The sequence below is a fragment of the Ascaphus truei genome, chromosome 14 (genome assembly GCF_040206685.1).
Source record: "Ascaphus truei isolate aAscTru1 chromosome 14, aAscTru1.hap1, whole genome shotgun sequence".
Classification (NCBI taxonomy): domain Eukaryota; kingdom Metazoa; phylum Chordata; class Amphibia; order Anura; family Ascaphidae; genus Ascaphus; species Ascaphus truei.
In genome coordinates, this window is record NC_134496.1 from 35,280,293 (window position 1) to 35,303,773 (window position 23,481).

At 45.4% G+C, this 23,481-nt stretch overlaps 1 protein-coding gene across 1 annotated transcript; it reads right to left on the reverse strand.

Moving 5' to 3' along the window:
• Positions 1–8,200: 8,200 nt before the first annotated feature.
• TM4SF1 (transmembrane 4 L six family member 1) lies at positions 8,201–23,131 on the reverse strand. Its single transcript, XM_075570423.1, has 5 exons — positions 22,762–23,131; positions 13,301–13,390; positions 13,075–13,217; positions 11,434–11,620; positions 8,201–9,206 (listed from the first exon to the last, which is right to left on the reverse strand). The coding sequence occupies exons 1-5, from the start codon at positions 22,936–22,938 to the stop codon at positions 9,192–9,194; spliced, it is 612 nt and encodes a 203-aa protein (XP_075426538.1). The 5' UTR covers positions 22,939–23,131; the 3' UTR covers positions 8,201–9,191.
• Between the last annotated feature and the right edge of the window lie 350 nt (positions 23,132–23,481).

Sequence of the window (23,481 nt, forward strand, 5' to 3'; positions counted from 1 at the left end):
GTTAGTGACTCTTTACAGGACAAGCTGGTTGCTGGGTTATGTCAACCAAACAATTCAGGCACTTGGTGAACTTCAGCTGGAGAACAAAGTATAGAGTATTACTGACTCCAAGGACACTTCTTAACATTCCAAAGCTATGGGGTCAATGCATGGATGTCACTGGTTGAAGTAGCTTGAAAAAGTAGTGGTACAGTGTCAGTATTTAAACAAATACCTGTGTAACGGTGTTTCTGGTCCGGCCTGACCCACCCAATCTCACATTGGCCCCTGTGGTCTAACCGGACCCCATTACAGTGTGAATATGCCTCATGGTGCACCTGTTGGCTACAGGACTCCTGAGTCTCCCGCATGATGGTGTGTGGGGAGGACCCGTCAGACAGGCAGCTGAGGTAGTGTGCTGAGTCTCACCTAGTTCCAGTGCAGCGCCTCCACCTCGCCAGGGTCCCTGCGTCCGCATGGGGATGATCCTGACAAGGAACTCCTCGGTGGTGCAACCTCCTGTGAAATCATGGGACTCTCACACACAGGGGTTTCTCTGATCAGCTCCATCTTTACTGTCACGGCGGGCATAGCTGCCCTCCGCAATGGGTATACTCAGCCGATCATCTCGCCCGTGCTCCCTTTAGCTAGGTATATCACCTTGATCAGGGATTCACTATTCCCGCAGGAATCACTATCCTGTGCCAGGTCCCTGGACACAGCCTCCCATGGAGTTACTATAACATAACTGACACTCTGATAGAACTTGAACTCCTTTCTCAGCTCTGACAAGAGCTGGAACTCCTTCCTCCTCTCAGCAGAACTAACTTTTAAACACAGTGCTGTGCCTTGTGTAAGCTTCTGAGGCTGACACACCTCTGACATCACTAACCATGGAGTCAGAGCATGTGACCAGTCCCAGCCATACACAGGGCACCCCACCAGGGTGTGAGGGGAAACCTCCATAATTACTGCTGGCATGCCCACACTTACCAGGCCTTACTGCCAACAGGAGAGATGACTGTAGGCATTTTACATGACCGCTACATTCTCCCCCTGGTGAATCCCATCGTCCTCGCTGGGACCTAAATTTGTATACCTCTTTCCAGGAAGCACTGTAACGGAAAACATAATTAACATCACACAAATTTCCTCATAATGCAGTACACATGAATACAGTCATCCGCCAAGCCCGCCCCGACCAGCAGCCACAGACCCGCATGATGCGTCAGTACCCCCTAAAAATAGTGATCTGGGTCGGGTTTCCTCACCTCCCTGTTACCCATATCCAGGACCGTGACATAGTAATGCCTAGGTGACCCTCTCTCGGGCACATAGGTCACCCTATGTTTGTGAACATTTCTCCCTATGCTCCACACTCACATCAGGGTGTCTATCCTTTCTTCCGCCTTCTTACCTACAATGGCGCTCCCCCTATTGACTAAATACAGCTCTATAGTCTCTTGGAGCCACTTTTCCCTATTGTCCTCAATTTCATCCATCAGGGGCTCCGGAACATAGGGATACTCCAACCCATGGGATTTTTTATATTTGACTATTATAGCCCTCTCCGCCCTACTGACCCTGGTCAGATCAGCATTACCTGCCCTCCCAGGTAACACCCATGATAGGGGCTCATCAGGATCGACTGGATCTGACAGTGTGTCAGGACCCATGGGCGCTATGTCTCTACGCTCCAGCTGGAACCACCTCTCCTGTAATTCCCTGTCCCTCTGCTCGGTTGTAAACTCTCCCTCTCTCCACCAGAAATCTACCACGTCCTCCCGCCGGATGAGGAACCGAGTACGGTCCATCCACGCGGAGTACCCTTCAAATAACGGGGCCCACCACCGGGTCTCCTTAAATGGGTTAGGTCCTGGTTCCCTGTCGTCATCAAATGAAAATACCCCTGACGACCTTGTGGGTCGCGAGTTGAACCACCTCGAGGACCCCGGAGCCTTTACTGCCGGTTGGGGTGCTGTATCTGCTACCCTCAATTCTCCCCCTCCCCGTGAATCGCCCTCCGTAGCGCCACTGCGCTGTCTTTCCCCAGTCCGTCTTCCCTCTCCCCCCGGTGAATTGTCCACGTACTCCAGGCTAGGCGGTGAACCCGGTGACCGTGTGATGGGGGTAGGGGTATTAACTATGGCGGGGGTTTGGGCATAGGGGCACGGAACGGGACCCCACGGGGTTACGACCCGCTCCTGGCTGTCCGTAGACTGGTCCAAGGATGATGTCTCACCCTCCTCAGTCCTGAGATCGTCTCTCCAATCTCTGGGCCTTGTAAGTGATCGGGGACCTTCCCCCGATCGCCGAAGCGTCGCTGCTTTTTCTTCCTGGGTTCCGCCGTCGCCACCGGAAGTGACGTCCTCCCCGGAACCGGAAGCGTCGCCATCTCGCGTGGGACCCCCATGCGGGATCTCTTCCTCTATGACGACATCCGGTTGCTCCGCCGTCGCCACCGGAAGTGATGCCGTCTCTCCACGTGCGCGTTGGGCCTGGCGCGGCCCTTCCAGCGCTTCGCCGTCTGCTGCAACCAAGTAAGTAATAGGGCTGCTTGGCTTACCCGTCCGCAGGGGTGTAGGAGTCTCTCTCCCGTCTCCGCCAGGTCCTGGGATGGCGGGACTCCGTCGGTCGGATCGCCGATCTGCGGGGGACGTCCTGCCACTCACCCCACGGGGTGTCGTTCTCCCGGTATGCCTTTTCAGCTCCGTTTTTACTACCGCCAGCTCACGGAGGTCCTCGTCTGAGTAATCCCCTCGCCCGGACTTAGGGGTCTCCGGGCGGGGTGACAGTCTCTTTTCCCCGAACGCGGGGGTTGATTCAGCCGCCTCAATCGCCAGTGACCCAGCCGACTTGACCGGCTCCAGTCCCTTGGTTCCGGGACTCGCGCGGTTGAGCCATAGCGCGCCCGGGGACTCGGCGGAGCGCCTTGTCACGTCCACCGGGGGGTCAGCAGGCTGTATAGGAATGAATGTGGGCATAGGCCACAGGTACAAAGTCCCGCAATGAGGGCAACGTGCCGCCGTGTTGACCGTGCCTCCGGGCAGCCCGCATTGTAGGCAGAGCCCAACCACCGTCTCGGTGTTGGCCACCCTCACTACTAGCACCCCGCCGGGCACTGAGTAGGGCTGTGTAGAGACCATTGTGCCCACAGTGGAGGAGCAGGCCATTCTCTTTACAGGAGCCACTTCCTGTACAGGTCTCTCCTTCTCAGTGGTTCCTCGCAACTGACTGATGGAAGTTGCTGGATCCGCCACTCCCTGCTTCGGCTCCTCCCTTCTCTGACAGAGCTGGAACCCGCCCCCAGGGGTTGCAATAATGGGCGGGTCCCACAGGGGAATATCATGCCCCTTAATTAAGGCCGCACCTCTCTCAGTCCTGGTGGGCGCGGTCTGCGTTTTCGCGCCAGATTCCTCCTCAGAGCTGGAGTCTTTCCCCGCGGCTAGTTCCCGCCTTCTCCTTGCGGCAGCTTTTTGCGCAAGGTACCCTTCTTTCTTGCCAATCACCGCCACGGCCGGAACTACTTTCTGTAGTGGCGCCGTCTGAATATCAGTCCCTGGGCCCAGTGGGTGCATCCCCACAGGCCATAATTGAAAGTCACTCCCCCTGGTAGAAATCAGGGGAGGGTCCCATAAACTCAGCGGTTGACTCAGCACAGGGGCTGAATTAGTCACTGTCCATCCTGGCGCAGCCATAGCTTTCGCGCCATGCCCCCCTTCAGGGCGGGGCTCTGCTGTTCGCGCCATTCCCGGCCAGCTTTTTGCAAGTCCTGCACCAGCCACATTTTCTGTAACTGTCCCATGCGGTTTCCCTAGCAAGCGGGAACCGCCATTTTGGTTGATTTTTGCGCCCAAAAAGTCCATGTGTTTGCTCTCCTCACGGGGTTCTCCCCCAATTATAACAATTTCTTCACACTCTTCAAAGGTGGCCCCTCGCTGTCCCATACAGGATAAAAACGGGGCAGCCATAGCCTTCGCTCCGCTCCAGAGCAGCCTGGTCAATGACAACTCGGCGACAGTCTGCTCTTCAGTGGGTTGCACGCCACGGGTGCCCTCCCCATCAGCCTCTGTCCGCCATTTCATGTTCTCCGCACCACGCGGATCCTCCACTCTCTCGTAACAGTTGTCGTACATGGGGCTCCACTCTGCGGGGCAGCCACCACACCGGTACAATAAAGATCAGCTTCAGATGCACCACCACATGTGTACCTTATCTAGGTTTGACCCAGTGTTGCACTACCTCAGGCTAGGCTCACTCTCTCAGTGTCTGCTGTGACTCCTTCCTCCCAGTCTGTGCTCCCTACGGTGAGTGTCTGGAATGGGCTAGGTACTCTGGCTCTGCCATGCAGTACTTGGGGCGTCTACCTGTCTTGGTCAGCCTAGCGCAGACCCTCTCCAGGACTCCTGACCAAGTTAACAGGCTATCCCTTCTGGCATCCTACCAACTAGCACTGCCTCAAGGTGACTCGGTCAGCTATAGCCCGGCTCCAAACCCCTCACTCCTTTCAGGCCCCTAGGTTGTCCCTGCGAACTGACAATATCCCGTCAGCCCCCTGACCACCCCTAGGTCCGTCCCTACGCAGCACAAAGTGGCAGCAGACACTCTCCCTGTTTCCCAGTGTGCCTAGCTAGAGCCTGTCCTGTTGACAGATCTGATCTCAGCAGCTCGCCTCCAAATGTAACAGTGTTTCTGGCCCGGCCTGACCCACCCAATCTCACATTGGCCCCTGTGGTCTAACCGGACCCCATTACAGTGTGAATATGCCTGATGGTGCACCTGTTGGCGACAGGACTCCTGAGTCTCCCGCATGATGGTGTGTGGGGAGGACCCGTCAGACAGGCAGCTGAGGTAGTGTGCTGAGTCTCACCTAGTTCCAGTGCAGCGCCTCCACCTCGCCAGGGTCCCTGCGTCCGCATGGGGATGATCCTGACAAGGAACTCCTCGGTGGTGCAACCTCCTGTGAAATCATGGGACTCTCACACACAGGGGTTTCTCTGATCAGCTCCATCTTTACTGTCACGGCGGGCATAGCTGCCCTCCGCAATGGGTATACTCAGCCGATCATCTCGCCCGTGCTCCCTTTAGCTAGGTGTATCACCTTGATCAGGGATTCACTATTCCCGCAGGAATCACTATCCTGTGCCAGGTCCCTGGACACAGCCTCCCATGGAGTTACTATAACATAACTGACACTCTGATAGAACTTGAACTCCTTTCTCAGCTCTGACAAGAGCTGGAACTCCTTCCTCCTCTCAGCAGAACTAACTTTTAAACACAGTGCTGTGCCTTGTGTAAGCTTCTGAGGCTGACACACCTCTGACATCACTAACCATGGAGTCAGAGCATGTGACCAGTCCCAGCCATACACAGGGCACCCCACCAGGGTGTGAGGGGAAACCTCCATAATTACTGCTGGCATGCCCACACTTACCAGGCCTTACTGCCAACAGGAGAGATGACTGTAGGCATTTTACATGACCGCTACACCTGTTTTTATTCAACTTTGGGGCAAAGCTCTTTTGACTTTGATTTTTTTTTTTTTACATAATGTTAGTATCTTTTCTATACATTGACAGATGGAGATGGACTAAGTTGCTATTCTTCTGGGCATCTGTATTAGGACAAAATCATTAGGCCTCGTCCAGGGTGGTGCTGAGCGGGCGTGCGCACTCACGCTGGACACGTTGTGACAATGCACGTGACCTGTGTGAGCGAGCGGGTGAGCCTGATTTTGCTGCTCACAAGCGCATCACGTGAGTGGTTCGCCCAATGAGGGCGAACCAGCTCTGTGACATCGGGGCCGCGCCCCCAGACGCGCGCATAACTAGCCGACCAGGAAAAGCACAGTCGAGCAAGGAGCAGCGCTGGAGCGCCAGCGCGCCTGTTTCCACCCTGGACGAGGCCTTATACAGCGACGCTTTATACATAAACACTACAATATTTACTAAAACACCCCAAGGCTAGGTGACATTCATTTTCACCCCTCCCCCATCCCCACAGGAAATTGAACACCTTTTCTTTGAGGTGTTTGAAGGAACTGCAAATGCATTGCGTTTAGGACCAAATGCTACACTAACCCGCCCTAATATTCACATCCTAAACATTATGGGATCAGCTGTGCGGCTGGACTGTGCTCCATCCTGATGTATACTCCGTCCCACAATGAGCAGCCACTTTACCTTTTGTTTCAACTTTGCCACTTATTCCCTCTAGAGTGAGAGCTCTCAGGACAGTGGCGTAGCTACACGTGCGGGCCCCCGGGCAAAAAAAAATCTGGACCCCTTCATGTCTCTCTCTCTCTCTTTGCTCTCTCTTTTCTCTCTCTTTCTCTGTTTTCTCTCGCTCTTTGCTATCTCTGTCTCTTTGCTTGGGCAGGTAGGTAGGAATGAAACCAGTTTAAAACATGCTTCCCTATTCCAGAGCTCTGGAGTTTGTTAAGCCGGATAACATGATCAACATTATCTAAAGCCTTTGCAAAATCTAGGAATACTGCACCAGTGAGTTGTCCCCGTTTCATTCCACACTGGATCTCATTGCAAACTTTTAGCAGGGTAGTTACGGTGGAGTGTTTGGGGGGGAAAGCCAGATTGGAATTGGCTAGGGAAATTTGTCTTGGTATAGTAATCGCTTAATTGGGAGTGAACACATTTTTCCATGACTTTGGATAGGATTGGGAGAACAGAGATTGTCCTGTAGTTTGATACAGTGTTTTTGTCCCCACTTTTGAAGATTGGGACACCTCTGGCAGTTTTCCAGGTCTTAGGGATATGGCCTGCAGACAGAATAGAGTTGATCAGGAAGGCAAGCGGTTTGGAAATGGCTTGGGCACCAAGTCATAAGAACTTAGATTGCAATAGGTTCGGTCCACATTGGCTGCTTAGTTTTAATTTGAGGAGCGCTTGTGTAATCTCCTTTTCAGATTCTGGGACAAATTGAAAACTGTGGGCAGTGTTGGGAGAGGGTGGGGCTGTAGGTTTCTCCAAGATTGAGCTTCATGTTTGTAGTTTGGGTTGCGTTTTGCTATTAAGTTAGTAGCACACCCCACAAAGTATTAATTGAATACATATATGTATTGAGATTAGGCAATCTCACACTAGTGCTTCCCAACCCAAATCACCAAGATCCTCATGAGAGAACACAAATATGTAAATCCATCGATTGAATAATAAAAAGAACTTATGTTGTTGACAGTCCAGGTGCTATTTGAGTATAATAAAGATATGTCTGTAAAACAGTGCCACTTAATGAAGAAATATATTTTCCGATTGATGTAAGGGTGACAACACTGGTAGCAAGTGAAGGGGAAGGAGATATCGGAGCAATGGGTTAACTGTAATAAGTCCCGAATGACTAACGGACAACCCCAAATTGCTCCCTCCTTAGTACAGTCATTTGTATAAACCCCTCTTATTCAGACTCCAATAAAGTGTGGCATCCAAAGATATGTGACAGACAAAGTCACTTGTAGATCTGACATGAGTACTCACTGCATCGGCATGTAGATCAACAGCGCAATGTCCATCAGTGCACATGCATCTCCAGATGAATGAAACAGACGAAGAGACCAACCGAGCAAGCTACGGAAAGCACAGCAGAAAAGAGAAAAAAAACGGGAGCCAAACCGGAGTGCCAGCAAAGAAAGGTGGGTTTTATTCTTCTACAGGAATCCTCTTCAACATCATTTCGCGCACCAGGCGCTTTATCAAAGATAACAGATGTCACCCTGCTGATGACATCTGATCCGGGTCACAGTGTTGGTGGATGGGTAACTTACCCCAAAATGCTTATTTTAATTTTATTGATGTACGCACAATAATTACCTTATTGATTTACTGTCTTAATATACCTTTAATGCACTATGAGCGTTGTGCGCTGTGTTTTTTGTGGCTTTATCAAAGAGCTTTCTGGTAAAGAACCCTCGGTCAGGCTCTTAATCTATTAATTGAATGCATTTGCAATGTCAGTGGGATTTGTCAGAGTAATATCATTCTTAGTGATATTACATGGTTGTTGATGGCTAGAAGGCTGGAATATATTGTTGATGATCTTCCAGACATTTGCTGGATTTGATGTATTCTGGTGAAGATTGTCAGAGTAAGACAGTATTGAGTATTGCAATGGAACAAGCGATTCAACATCCTTACATCTGTCCCTTTCTTATAAAATTGAAATAAAACCAGACCAGTTTTTGCTTTTATATATATGTATGTTTATGAATAATAATAATAATATGTATAAAAGAACACTTTTCCTTTTTTTTTTTTTTTACATTTGTTACTTAACAGGACTTGATTAAAAAAACATTATTGTAAGCAGCCGACAAACAACGAAACAGGGAGAAAATGCGTGCGCCGAGCACGGATTTAGCTACAGGGGTCTTACGAAGACTCCAAAATCCTATCACAGACACCTTTCCCCATCTCCATTCATTCGGGCTTATGCAGAGAGGATAGAGAATGGAAATAGCGCCATCTTTTGGCGAAAATACACAGGCGAAAAGCTTGTCCTGGCGAGAACATGGCGGGCCAATTCAAATTCGCCAGACGTGTGGCGAGAAGCGTGATTTCGCCAATGCTGAAACACTCACGATTCCAGTAGCTCCGATGCGCATGTACGCGCCAATCGGAGCTACTAAATGGCGCGTTCAGGGGAAACTTTGCCCGCCAACAAAAGTTGGCTGTATTGTGGGCAAATACAGCGCGCCACTAAATGGCGAGTTTCACGCCAAATTAGCAATTTCATGCACACCGCGCTACCGGAGTACCCTGCATAGGAAAAAATTAATTGCCAATCCTGTGGCGGATTTAATCCTTTCCTGTAAGTACCTCTCTGCATAAGCCCCATTGTATGTCTGTATATCTTTATATAGCGCTCTCCATGTACACAGCGCTTCACAGCAGTAATACACGTGACAAAATAATATAACATATAGTGGGAATAAGCGCTTCAGACATAAAAGTAACATTAGGAAAAGGAGTCTCTGCCCCGAAGAGCTTACACTCTGTCATTATTAAGCATACCTACCAATCCAACATGAACGTTTAACCCCTACTCTGCCTGCGGGATGATAAACAAAGGTTTAAGTAACTACACACTATTATGTACATATAAATTTACAATACAAGTTAAAGAGCAAAAACGAAAACTGAAATTCTTCATCTGCAGCAAACAGCAGGGGAAATCCTGGCTTCTTTTAAGGCTTCTGTATCTCAGCAAGCGTAGGACTGCAAAGGAAGGACACGTTTTCTGTAAGTAACTGATCAAGATTACAGCCAGAGGAAAATATATAAGGCAAAGATAACAGTATGAATATATTATATGGGATCTTAACTATATATTATATACACCAGGGGTGGCCAACTCCAGTCCTCAAGGGCCACCAACAGGTGATATCCCTGCTTCAGCACAGGTGGCTCAATCAGTGGCTCAGTGATAATGACTGAGCCACTGATTGAGCCACCTGTGCAGAAGCAGGGATATCCTGAAAACCTGACCTGTTGGTGGATATTGAGAACTGGAGTTGGCTGGCCGTGGAATACAGCAGGGGTGTGCAAACTTCCTACGCTGTGCCCCCTGTCTGCTCTCCTCCGGTGTCGCACCCCCCCATGCGGCATCAAATGACGCCGCAGGGTTACGTCATGTCACCCGCTGCGTCATTTGACACAGCGTGTCTCCATGGCAACGGGCGCCAAATGATGCTGTGTTGCCATGGAGACGTGTGGACTGAAGCGGTGTACGTGAATTACAGAGGCCTTGCACTCTCAGTGCGGGGCCTCTGTAAACACCCCCCCCCCCCCAGTTTGCGCACCCCTGGTATACAGTATGGCATGGGTACGTTTTAGATGACCGGCCTGTGTTGCCTAACACTTTTCGGAAAGTGTAAAGTTCTTAGGACAGGGGCCCCGGTAGCTGCTGTATCCGTATGCGTAAACGTGATCCTATTTTGCATGTTATTGGCGCTTCGACTAGATTTCTAAAGGGGCCAAATCACCAATAAAATGAGTAGTATAAGCGCCACAAGAATATCATAATGTCATTTTGGACACAGCTAAAGGCTTTTAAATGCTTGCTAATTCGTGAAGTATAATAGTTTGTAGCCCTATAACATATACAGGCAGTCCTCGTTTTACAACGCTTCGCTTTACAACGAATGGCTTATCCAATGCTATGCAATGCATACCTATGTTCATTTTTACAACGCCAAAATGGCTTATCCAACGCTCTTACGACGCTTTGCAACGTTGTGTATGTGTGTATATATATATATATATATACACATTCACATAAACAACGTTGCAAAGCGTCGTAAGAGCGTATATATATATAATATTATACTATATAATATAATATTATACTATATAATATATTATTTATTATGTTATATTATATATAATACAGTATATACACTATATAATTTATGTGTGTGCTGCGTATCTTATTGCCTGCATAAAATATTTGGTGTATATTAGTGTTAAAAATGCCTTCACGAATGGAACCTTTCATTTAAACATTATTCCTATGGGAAAACGTGTTTCGCTTTACAACGCCATTTTAAGTAACGCATTGTTTCGGATAACCGAGGACTGCCTGTATATTTATATTACCTTAGCTTACAAGTTAATTTCTGTGTGAAAAATTGCATTGGCTGCATTACCAACTACAATGAAATAAGCAGAAGCAAAGAGTCCATTGGCCACTTCAAACCCCTTATGCTCTGGATTTGGCCCGCGGGCTGGCAGAGGATGAGCCCTGGTGTATAATATATATGATGCTATATACCCATTTAGCAATGTGTTTGGATTGCAATAGAGCAGCTGAATAGCACTCTGTCCCAAGCCAAGATAATGGTGCGTACTTACTAATCTGTGCGTGTCCACAAGACACCTTCCATCACTGAGAGACACCCCATTTATGGCCCTTATTCTATAAGGTGTGAAAGCAGCTGCTTCTACATGTCGGGGAAACTCCGACCTCCATTCAAATGATTGGAGCTCTCCGCTTCCCTGACATGGAGAAGCAACTTCTGACCATACAGAATAGGGTGCTGTGCCCTGACATGTCCATTCTTCTCCCATTATCTCTCTATTGCATTTGTGTAATTCACACTCAGGGACGACTGTTGTGTTGTACATTTGTGTCAGTCATTTCTTCATCACGTCACTTCTATCCTTTCTAATCTGTAATAGCTTTTATCCAGCGGTGCGCAAACGGGGGGTGGGGGGCCGTGCGACTCACTTACCTGGCTTCTGTGGTCCAATCGTCTCAAATGACGCCGCGGAGCCCTGTGACGTGACGGCACATTACCCCAAAGCGTCATTTGACTCCGCCACAATGGAAGAGCAGGAAGTTTGTGCACCCCTGCATTAGACCACCCGGAATAACAGGCGTTTGTATAGGACAATACGAGACACCGCATGATATACATACAAATAAGATTTCAGCTCCGTTTACCTGTGACTTCTCTTCGCAGCAACACATGCCACATAGGCCTCCAATTAAACCATTTATGACCTGGACCAAGCACAGGATGAACTGGATTGCAGCCAGGCCCAGCAGGATGGAGAATAGGGAGACGTTCCAGACAACGACATGCTGTGGCTCGGTGCACTGGGACCAGGTCGAGTACTGAGTCAAATATCTGTGCAAAGACATGAGTAGTTACAGGCTGCTTGCTGACATGGACATGCACATCCCACTAATACGGGGGTTCTCAACTTCTGTCCTCAAGGGCCACCAACAGGTCAAGTTTTAAGGATATCCCTGCTTCAGCACAGGTTGCTCAATCAGCGGCTCAGTCGGCGACTGAGCCACTGATTGAGCCACCTGTGCTGAAGCAGGGGCTGATAAATGAGCCACTGTGTAATCTAAGTCATCCTGAAAACCTGACCTGTTGGGGGACCTGAGGACTGGAGTTGAGATCCCCTGCACTAATATATTGTGCATCACAGCACAGAGATAGAACAACATTTTGTGGGTTATGTTTAAAACAACCTGTCACACAGCGGTGTATATTTTGTATGCTTTGTTTTTTGGCTGTTAGCAACAATTTCCCACCCTGGTTTACATTGTGTTTGGGGAAAAGGCCTCTAAGGCATACTGACAAGGCTTGTATTTTATTTGCCGAGGTAAAGGGTGTTTGTTTGTGCAATCTGCGTGCTTCCTTGTGAGCTCACTCGTTTGCTACAAATGCGGATTGTTATTGTAACTGTGTATCTTTGTATTTGTGCGCTTACGTGTCCCATAACAGTGCTGCCTTCTATATTGATACCTATAGCAGATCACAAGAGGGCAGCAGAGAGCATTCTAGAGACTATAAACGATCTGCTTTGCTACCAACTCTGTTTGCACTACTCCTGGGTGCTGCTGAGATAGACACGGCTATAGTACAAGTATAAACTCTGGTGGTCAAGTGGTGTATTACAGGCCATACCAAACCTGACTACAGTATTGTGAAACTGCAGACACAGCCGCCCTAACCTGTCTGTGATGTAATATAAAGACTCTGCCATTCTCAATGAAAATAGTGTGTTTGTCAGCGACTTGTGCTCCTTATTACACAATCCATATGATTAACCAACCCAGTCTAATAGCTGATTTACATGTATATGTGGTAACATTCACGTTACTTTGATTTGTATTGGATAGAGCAGGCTTGCTGGGACATCGTGTCTGAATAGCAAACGACCACAATACAGCTCCACCCAATGTGATGTTTATCACTAACAGGAAGAAGCATCAAAATATCCAGGATCATTTACTCGCTGGAAAATTTCCCAAAAGGGAATTATGACAAAGTATTTACTGTAAGTGCGATCAGCCCCAAAATACCAAGGCTCAACGCCCACACGTTTCAGTATAATCATATGGGAAAACAAAGCGAGTGGAGTTGATTACGAGCTACTTTTGGAAAATGAGCTTTTCTCATGGAAAGAGAAAACATTTCAATTGTAAAATCTAAACCAGCAATTGTCTTTCTTTAATGCGACTAAAAAATTATCTGTAGTAAAAAAAATATATATATCATTTTGATGATTACCCTTTTTTAATGATTAGTCAGGCCGTTATCAGCACTATTATAAACATGATACATACTGCCCATTGGTGCCACTGAAGGGATAGGACCACTGGCCATTGTTTAAGCATTTTGGTCCTTCAGCTAAGCCCAGCGCAGAAATAATGACACAGTAACCAGATCCAACAAGTCCGATTAAAGCAGCCAAGATAGACGACAGCATCTGCAAGTAACGGAATGAGTTAGTTGGGGTGTCCTTCAGGAACAAGGCAACGTGACACAAATGTCAGCAATACGGCGACTTACAGCGCAGCTTCTCCCACAGTTCTCGTGGCCGCAGCATCCGCAGCAATCCTCATTTTCCAGTCCAATAAACACAGTGGCAGGAATGAACATCTAGAAAATAAATCGGATGTTTAAGATGCCAGCCGTTTACTTGTATAAGCTGGGTGAAAAATACACACAAGCGGGCACTACCACTCAGAAAGGAGAGGTGAACTTCTATTAAAAAAACTAATTTATTTTGCCATGAATTATAAAACGTAGATACACAAACACCTTGATAAAGCGCTGACACGCGAAACACGTAGGTAGGTGTGTGTACCTCCGTTATTATTCATGATACAATAAATTAGTTTTTTATTGGAGTTCACCTCTCAATTTCTCCTAATGGGTGGTAATCAGTGGCGGATTTCCCATTAGCCCAGGAGTCGGCCTGCGCGATCGGTGCTTGGCAGCCGTTCATGTACATGCGCGGCTGCAAAGCACCGATTGCGCATGCGCGGCCGACAAGCTCCGATCATGCATGCCCGTCCGGCAAGTGCTGATGACACATGTGCACGAACGGATGGCAAGCACCAATCGCGCATCTCTCCACGTTGCCATGGCAGCGGGATGGTGCGGCGCTGGAGGATGACGGTGGCACCAAGTAAGTGGTAATTTACAGCATTTGTGTATTTTTCTTTCTGTTCCTGTTTAAGAGGGTCATGCACACCGAGGAGCTCCCAATGACGTACAGAACGGACAATAGCGGCTCATGAACATACTGTATGAGTACTGTTTCGGATATTCCACTTTCTGCACATAAGGCTGTAATATAAGAAAGTTTTAACTGATGAAACCTATTGTGTGGTTGTTGCTGGTCGCCATGTATGGTAGTAAAAGACATCCTTTCATTTGAAGGTTCCACGTAGGCGCTATCTTCTATCAACAAGCCTTATTACTTATCCTTTATTATTGACATGTGAAGGGAGTTCCTATATTCCTAATCTTGAGTGGCTCCTTCCCATCCCAATACCGGTGAGCACCAGAATCCACCCGCAACTAGATTTAGTTGTATAAAATGCAATAATATTTTCACAGGGTATAACATGGAATTAAAACCGGAAACTTGCTTTTGGTAACCTCTTATACAGTGGATGAAGTGTGATATATACACAGTGCTTGATGTGTGATATACTGTATACACAGTGCTTGAAGTGTGATATATAAACAGTGGTCGGAGTGTGATGGTAAATATTAGCACTACTTTTTTATTTACAGCCCCACAGTACCACTACTTTTGTTACAGACTTTTCCACTGTTTACTGAAAGACAAATTGATTTAACTTAGGAAGAATGTCCCTCTTCCTGCTTTCTCTGCATAAACATGTATATGTGTTGCAAATAGCTTTTATCCCGTGTTTAACAAATGAAGTATTTTATATGTCAGGCACAGTATCACTGCTTTTTTAGGACACTTTGACCACTGCAATTACACAATCCTTTCTTGAGAATACTAGAACCGAGAGCATTCCATGTGTTTTACACTATAACCCCCAACCTAGCCAGTAATCTGATTTTAAGGCATTATCTGGTGTTTTAGACATAGGGGCCTATGCAGAGAGCAGCGAATTTTAAAATTGGCGAATTTATTAAAAAGTAGCTTTTTTGGAGAGTTTTATTCTCCATATGCAGAAAAGTGCGAATTCTGCTATGTTTAACATGGATGCGTGTGGCGAGTTTAAATTGGCGAGATGCGCGCTTCAGAAACGTGTAAAAACAAATTCGCGCCTTTTTTTTCCCTTTGCAATGGCCGCGAGCGGCAGCTTCTTGCCAGTTTTTTCTGGCGAGGCAAAAAGGAGACAATCGCGCCATTAAATTGGCGCGAACAGCCACTAGATGCCGTTCGCGCCTCTCTGCATACGGATATTTTTAAAACTGGCGAGATTGAGGTTCTCGCCAGCCGCGAGGCGAGTTTTACAAATAGAAAAGAAAAATTGGCGCGTTTTTCGGAACTCGCCATTTTCTGCTGCTTTCTGCGCGATTTTCTCCAAAAAATGGCGAATTTCGAAATAGCGCTGCTCTCTGCATAGGCCCCATAGTCTTAGCAAGCTCACAACCCAACTCCACAATATTATTTGTGTCATTCAGGCACTGCATACATGTCACGCGTCCCATGCATGTCATGCGTCCCATACATGTCACGCATCCCATACATGTCACGCATCCCATCCCATACATGTCACGCATCCCGTCCCATACATGTCACGCGTCCCATACATGTCACGCATCCCATACATGTCACGCGTCCCATGCTATTGGCTATATTATTATTTTGTTTCCTCTTTTCTCTTTCCAGTGGAAGAAATACAAAGTAGTATAAATTGTGGTGTGGGGCCAGCTGATAGGGTTTTACCTTGACGTGGTTGCAGACTTGATATGTTTTAGCCAAAGGATTGAACTAAATGACCCATAATTATGATAAGAAAAAAATATAAAAAATACATGGTAATGTACTAAATAATCTGGCTTATTGGATGTGCATTGGGGCTTCTTTGCTTTTCCTATGAGAGCAGAACTGGTCAAGTGGTAAACGCACTTTGAAGTTGGAAAAGGATTGCTGAGATACTGGGGGCTGTTGGCTACGCTGCTGCAGCTGTTAGCGATAATTAACCTCTAGTTGTAGGTGCACCAGTGAACAATCTGTAATCTTCGTGACTAACCTCACATGGTCAGTTTCCTTGGGCAAGGCAGCTTGTCTCTCCCTGCTTCAATTACCAACAAATAGATTGTAAGCTTTTTAGGCAAGGTATCAATGCATGTAAATTCTACAATGTACCCTGTGCATTATGTAACAGAGAGGAGTGAATAGGTTTCGCGAGTGATTGGGAGTAAGTTTCCATGCTTATTCAGATATTAATACTCCCAAGCACTTTTGTATTTTCTTTTATGAGAAGAAACACAATATAAAGAACAAGGAATCAAAGATGAAATAACTTGCTTTGGCCCATATTTGCTAAAGGGTGCTACAATTTAGCGCGGCCTTACTCCCATTGAAATGAATGGGAGATACTGTAAGACGTGCTAAAGCTTAGCACGTTTTAGTAAATATGGGCCTTTGAGTATTTTAATATCTGTGTAAGATCAGAAGTGTGCAGTAATTATTTTGATTTTGGAACCCTGTGTTCTAGGTACTAATCTTTCCCTCGATTATCAAAAACAATGACCCATTATCTGCACAAAATGTGACTATCACCTTTGCTACCAGAGTTCTGCACGAAGGTGGTCAAAGATACACACTTTATCATTCCTTTCATGTTCAAGGCAGGGGCATAACTAGGCACCAGTAGGTCCCGGTACAAGTTTAAAAAAAAAAATTCCCCCTTCTCACCCCACGGGCCCTCCCCGTGAAGTGAGTTCTGTGGTGGCGCCAGTGTGAGCCCACCCAGGCAGTGATTGCGGATGTTGGGCCTGACTTCTGGTGGGGCCTAACTTCCATGTTAGGACCAACTGGGTGGGATCCCACCTCTGCCACCACCACAACCACTCCACAGATAGGGCCCCGGGGAGAGAGAGGGGCCTTTAGAAAGTCTGGAACACTGTTCCGGCTGCTCAGATTAGTGCCGGAACAGCGTCCCTAAAGGTGGAGGATGGGCCCTAAAGGTGGTGGGACCTAGTGAAGACAAACCGGCTGCACATATAGTCATTTCTCCACTAGTTCAAGGTAGTTGTCTTGTAAATTAATAGGCTGTAATATTTTTAAAGAATTACATTTAGTTACCCACTTCCAGTTGTCTAATGCTTCTTCTGCTTAGAGAACAGAAGCATACAACTGATTGCAATAGTGCAATACAAATATTCTCCCAACTATTCCCTTGAACATGAGCCACCATATAGAGAACCCCCTTCTATTTTGACATACTGATGTTTATTACTGTGGGTTTACAGATATTAGTCCAATCTAAACCCAACATCCCAGATCTGGCAAGAGTTACTTTAAAGCAGCAATCACCTCCAGAAGCCTATATGGGTTTAACACATATATTGTTAATATCTTGCCGCATGGTGAGCAAGTCCAGTGGCTGCGGCTTTCAGAGGAAACTCTGAGCTATTTTTCTTAATCTAAGGCGAAGAGATAAAAATAATAAAGAAACTGTTAAATAAAGTATCTGTCGTCTAAATTTAGCATAATTTGAACTTGATGGACGTATGTATTTTTTCAACCTCATCTACTATGTAACTATGCAACTATGTATACATATAAAACTTTGCATAGCAGCAGTGTTACAAAAGAAGTGTTTTAGACTTTTTTTAGGCTTGTAAATAATTCAACACTTTTTTTTCTACAATTGTTTTTGATTTCTATTCTAATGCCAAATCCAACCCCACCTCAAGGTGCCCAGGCTTTCTAACGCAGCACATCTCCCCTCCTTCCCATGAACGGATACTGTATTACTGACATATTCACTCCTATCTCTTTCATTCCAAAGGGAAAGAAAGGTCTATCCCTCTAAAGAAGCTAAATATCCATTGTGCATTTGTCTTGTGCTTACATAGGGCTGACAGTGTACGCAGCGGTGAACATGGATTTTTTCAGGCCCTGCACCATAGAGCTTACAATCTAATGTTGGTGCTCGGAGTGCAGCGACATAAAGTGACTTTGCCAATCTCACAAGGAGCTGACACTGCTTTTGAAGCGGGTGAACCGAATTCTAATCCCAGTGACATTACCACCAAGCTACTTGTTCAGCCATTTAAGAGTTACACAAAGGACCAGCTTACTTTAATGAGCACCTGCTGTATGTTATTTCAATGTAAGGATTTATTTTTCTTCGTTGAGGAAGATTAACAGTTAGGAACTATAGCCCTGTGTGGCCAGGAGTGGGGGAATGCATAGTCCATGCACGTAGCTGTAACGGTGCTTTGTCCTGGTCCTTCCCATATTGATTGGGATCCATGAGACCTGACAGTCTGAAACTGTCATTAACTGACAGCGTGTTACTTAAAAGATGGGATTTTCTGTTTGAATATGTTCTAAAATGATCTTGTTAGCATATACCCCCTCTTCCCTGTTTTTCCTTTCTGTAGCCCATAAAATGCAACTAAATAAACAGTTGTTTAAAAAAAAAAAAAAAAGGTTAAATGATTCCATGTTGGAGTTTGAGACTTTGACTGTTTTGCAAATTTGTTAAAAAAAAAAATTGACTGCAATTAAATATATTTAATGGAGGTGAATTATTTTTAATGTCACCAAAACATGAACTGTACAAATTTGTACAGACATGCACCAATCTCCAAGCTAACCAGAACAACAACAAGAAAAGCATTGATTTTATCTGCAACATGGGAACCTCACAAATCTCTTCATGTGCATTATGAGTAGGGCTCGACAAACTAGGGAAAAACCCACTCGCCCCCCCCCCCCCAAAAAACCCTCCCTAACCTCCCCCTCCAATCCCCCTCACGACTCTTACCTGCGGCGGGGTCCGGCGATCTCCGTCTTCTCCCCTGCAAATTGTACTCTTTCCCCTGCAGGTCCTGAAAATAATGGCTGCGCGGCATCAAATGACGCTGCGTTGCCAATGCAACGGGACGGCGTCACGCAATGTGGCACCACGTTATGACACGATGTCACATAGCGTCCCGTTTCCATGGCATTATTTTCAGGACCTGCAGGGGAAAGAGTACAATTTGCAGGGGAAAACGGAGATCGCCGCACCCCGCCGCAGGTAACCACTCGACAGCGGTCAAAATGCACTTGCCTTAAGCGTGCGGGCGAGTGCATTTGTCGAGCCCTGATTATGAGAGTGTATATATGTGTGTGTGTGTGTATATATATATATATATATATATATATATATATATATATATATATATATATATATATATATATATATATATATATATATATATATATAAGTTTCAAGTCCTCAAAAGTCACTTTTTCGTAGTGTGTGTGTGTGTGTGTGTGTGTGTGTGTGTGTGTGTGTGTGTGTATATATATATACACACACACACACACACACACAGTACGAAAAAGAGACTTTTGAGGACTTGAAACTTCTATACATGAATAATATAAACATGATAAAATATTAGATATTTTCAAAATGTTTATATTTGATTCCCATAGCACTGCTATTAAATGCTAGTGGACAGCTGTATCTGCACGCTGAATTTGACTATTTGGGATAAAGACTGACTTTTACTCTATAAAGTGCGACAGCATCGATCCAGTGCTATCTAATGTTAAGCGCATTGACAGATCAGCGCTATCGTACTTTCTTAAAATGCAAATCTCCCCACTATATAACACCCCCCAACATCCACACCCTCAAACATTAATGGGATGAGCTGTGCGGTTGAACCATATCTCACTCGGAGACATACTCTGTCCCACTATGAGCAGCCACTGTACCTGTTTTTTCAACATTGTCCCTCATTCTCTCTAGACCAGGGGTGGCCAACTCCAGTCCTCAAGGGCCAGCAACAGGTCAGGTATTCAGGAAATCCCTGCTTCAGCACAGGTGACTCAGCCAATGAAAGCCACTGGTTGAGCCACCTGTGCTGAAGTAATCAGTGTTTGTCATTGACTGAGTCACCTGTGCTGAAGCAGAGATATCCTGAAAACCTGACCTGTTGGTGGCCCTTGGGGACTGGAGTTGTCCGCCCCTGCTCTAGATTATAAGCTCTCATTACCTCTTTGTATCTGTTTGCGCTTGTTTGTCCTGATTGTACCTCACTGCGGAATAGGTTGGCGCTTTACAAATAAACAATAATAATAATACAGTATTTGATAATGGGGCAAAGTCCCATGTGCTGTTTCTTTCCTTTCTTATTTTTATACATTAGAAGTGTTATTCCCCCCTTTTCTCCCCCTCCCTTCACCCCCTCCCCCCCCCCCCCAATTATTCTGACTACTTATTCCTAATGAGGTTTCTGAGTGCACATTACATTGTAGTTGGTGTGATTCTGTTATCTTATAGAGCTATACATCTGCACTCCTGCAGAACCAACGCAGCTGCAAGGAATTTGCATACAGTAAGAGGGCAAAGAAATATTATTTTGCATGACTATTTTTGGTATTGAAAAAGGGAACAAAATTGTAACTGAAACGGCGCCTCGGAAGTAAGCAAAGGTGTCCTCCTACTAATACTGGCAATTACGGTACTTTCCTATTCGCAATGTCCCTTGATCTGATATTTAATGACACCCTTCTTGGGTTTGGTTATGAGTGTGACAAATATTTTATTTATTACGACACCGTTTACAAAGGAAGGATAATATTTGTTATGGATGAATGGTGTGTGAAGAAATATTGAACCAATTTTCAAAGACCTTTTGATCTGCATCCAGTCACAACAGCCAATACATTGTAACGCACCCAACATCAACGCAGTATATACACGCACTCTAATCTGTATATAAGCTTTCTAGTCATTCAAACCAGAGCCTGATTCGAACAATACACCATTGACGTCTCAAAAGTTAATGTAATGTACAAGTGCAAACAACGTTCTGCTATAAGATCTTACCAGCTGTAAAACAATGTTGGTACTTATAGCAATAAGACATGTATCCGCTTGATATACTGCCAGTTTTAATCAGTACAGTATAGTAACTCTTCAGATTGAGGTAAATAGGTGACTTCATAATGCTCAAATACACAAGTCCTTTCTCCTGCAGACCTGAGGGGACCAATGATGCAGTGTGCTTCTGTTCCCTCTAGAACTAAAGGTGTGCTAGATATGTGTAAGGGGGTCACAATAAGCAGTCAGATCCACCTACCCACCTAAATCTCACTTAGGGTGGGGGTAAGAGGGCAACATATGTAATCTGAACAGACTTACTTTACCATTGCAAAGGGACATAATAATATACTATAAGGATGTGCTTTTGTATAGCTGCTATAATGGACAAGATTGGTTACTCCTCAATAATGCCCTGAAGCTTAGTATCAGAGACAGGGTGTTTGCTTTTGTCTCTTCCTCTTGTTTTTTGTTTTGCATTTTTTTTTTCATCAAGTATTTTTTTGGCTGGGATAATGACAAGACTAATGTGCAACATATTATCTATTGCAACTATACTTCTCCTTCAAAATGGGATTGTTGTGTACACAAAATGTTTTTTTTCTCAACCACTACGCCTTTATGAGTGCCTATTCCTCTTGTAGTTTTTCAGTTTGCATATTAGGGTCTTTGGAGAAGTGGATCCTTTAGAACAAGTTGTCCTCAACATCAGTCCTCAAGCCCCTCCTGCCCCCCCGCACCCCCAACACCCAAAAGGTCAGGTTTTCAGGATATCCCCACTTGAACCACCTGTGCTGAGGCTGAACCTCTGATTGAGCCACCTGTGTTGAAGGGGGGATAGCCTGAAAATGTGACCTGTTGGGGGGGCTTGAGGGCGGGAGTTGAGCCCCCCCGCTTTGGAATATGGCACCTACATTTTTTTAAATTGAGCAGTTGGCCTTCTTAAGATGAGTGCTATCGTAAACCTACACTGACCCATATTACAAATACCAGGAGTTATTTTTGCTGTATGTTTCCGCAATTGTTACATCAATTATTGCAAATTTGAGGGAGGTTAATTATTTTGAACACTCCCTGAAATGAATATAATGATGACATAAAAGCACAAATAAAACAAAATCTGCACAGTGTCAACATGCCGGAAATGTTTTTATTTGAATCGTCTGACCTCAGTGACCCCTAATCTAGGGGTGCGCACACTTTTCACATCGCACCCCGCTTATCATCCGTGCAATTAGTAGCAGTCCCACCCCCACCAACACCTGATGTAATCCAAATCCGGCACAAATTCCAGTTATGTCCACATGAAACAAAAAAAGACCATTCGGCATATGTAAGAAAATGAATCAAATAAGTGCCCGCTAAATGAAAATAAACAACTTGTTAAATCATTTATAATGTGCCTATCTATCTATGTTGGCAAAGAATCAGAGTAGCATATTGTAGGAAGGTATTATAATATTTTGTTTTAAAATCAGCGCCCCCCTTAGGAAATGTCCCGCTCCCCCCTGTTTGCGCCTCCCCTGCCCTAACCCACGGTAACAAGAACCAGCACAGTATATACTGTCTTGGTCCTTTAAGGCGAGAAAGTACAATAAGAGAATCCTGCAGCAATAATGTATAGAACAAGCTGAAGACTAATAATAAACAATTTCGTGCCATAACTTTTGGAAAAATAACATTGGTTATTAAAGCTTTATATATGTCTGTCCACATACTGAATTAAATTCCCTCCTAAAATCCTTTGTTGAATTTACTGTTGCTTCTTAAAGCAAATAGTATAGTGTGGTCTGCAGGACACAAGTTGTATGTTTGAGATACTGAGTGCCCTGTCACGTAAATTGGGATACCATAAAACCTTAGTAATGTTGATAGAATCTGACAAATTCCCCCATAAAATCTCAGACAAGCAAGGAATAATTTGAAATACGTCCTATTTTTAAAGCCGGACTACAGAATTGTTGACGTAATACTCACCAGCAACCCAGCTCCTACGATGCCGTGAAAAAACCATACGTATCTCGACAGGTTGTTGTCTGAAGCATACTTGGTTTCTCCATTGGGGAAATAAAGTAGCAGGTTGGCCACAATGCATAAGACTGCGATAATCAGAAGTTTGTAGCCGATACACCTTGCACACTTCCCAAAACACATCTTTGCTGCTCTGGTTGTCTGTCTGTGAGATCCGCTGTCTGTCTCCCAAGTGTTCTGACTCTCCACTGCTGGCAACTAACAAAAAATTGGATGTTTCATTCGTACAATCTCTTAAATACTCAGCAGCTCTGCTTAGTCACCTGGGTGAGACCGGTTTGTATTAATATTGGCTTTGATTGCTCAGTACAATAGCTAAGAGCACAATTACCTTTTTGGTAAACCTCTTATTAACATACAAAAATGAAGGCGGGGAAATAAAAATTGAAAAAAACCTTATTTGCATTAACACTCAGCTCAACGTCACAGGGCCAACCCAGGGACATTCCATGCTTTCAACAAGCTTTCAATGATATTAGTTATCATGGTAACGCATATAGTGAAACTTGCCCTAATATTATAGCTTATCTGTAATTCCTTGAACCTTAGTCATGTATAACTTTATATTCTGTACCTCCAGTGTGTGCGTTAGTGGGTGTGATACGTAGCGAGCTGACGTTTCATACTGTTGGTTGCTACTAGAGATATACAACATTTTTTGGTGTG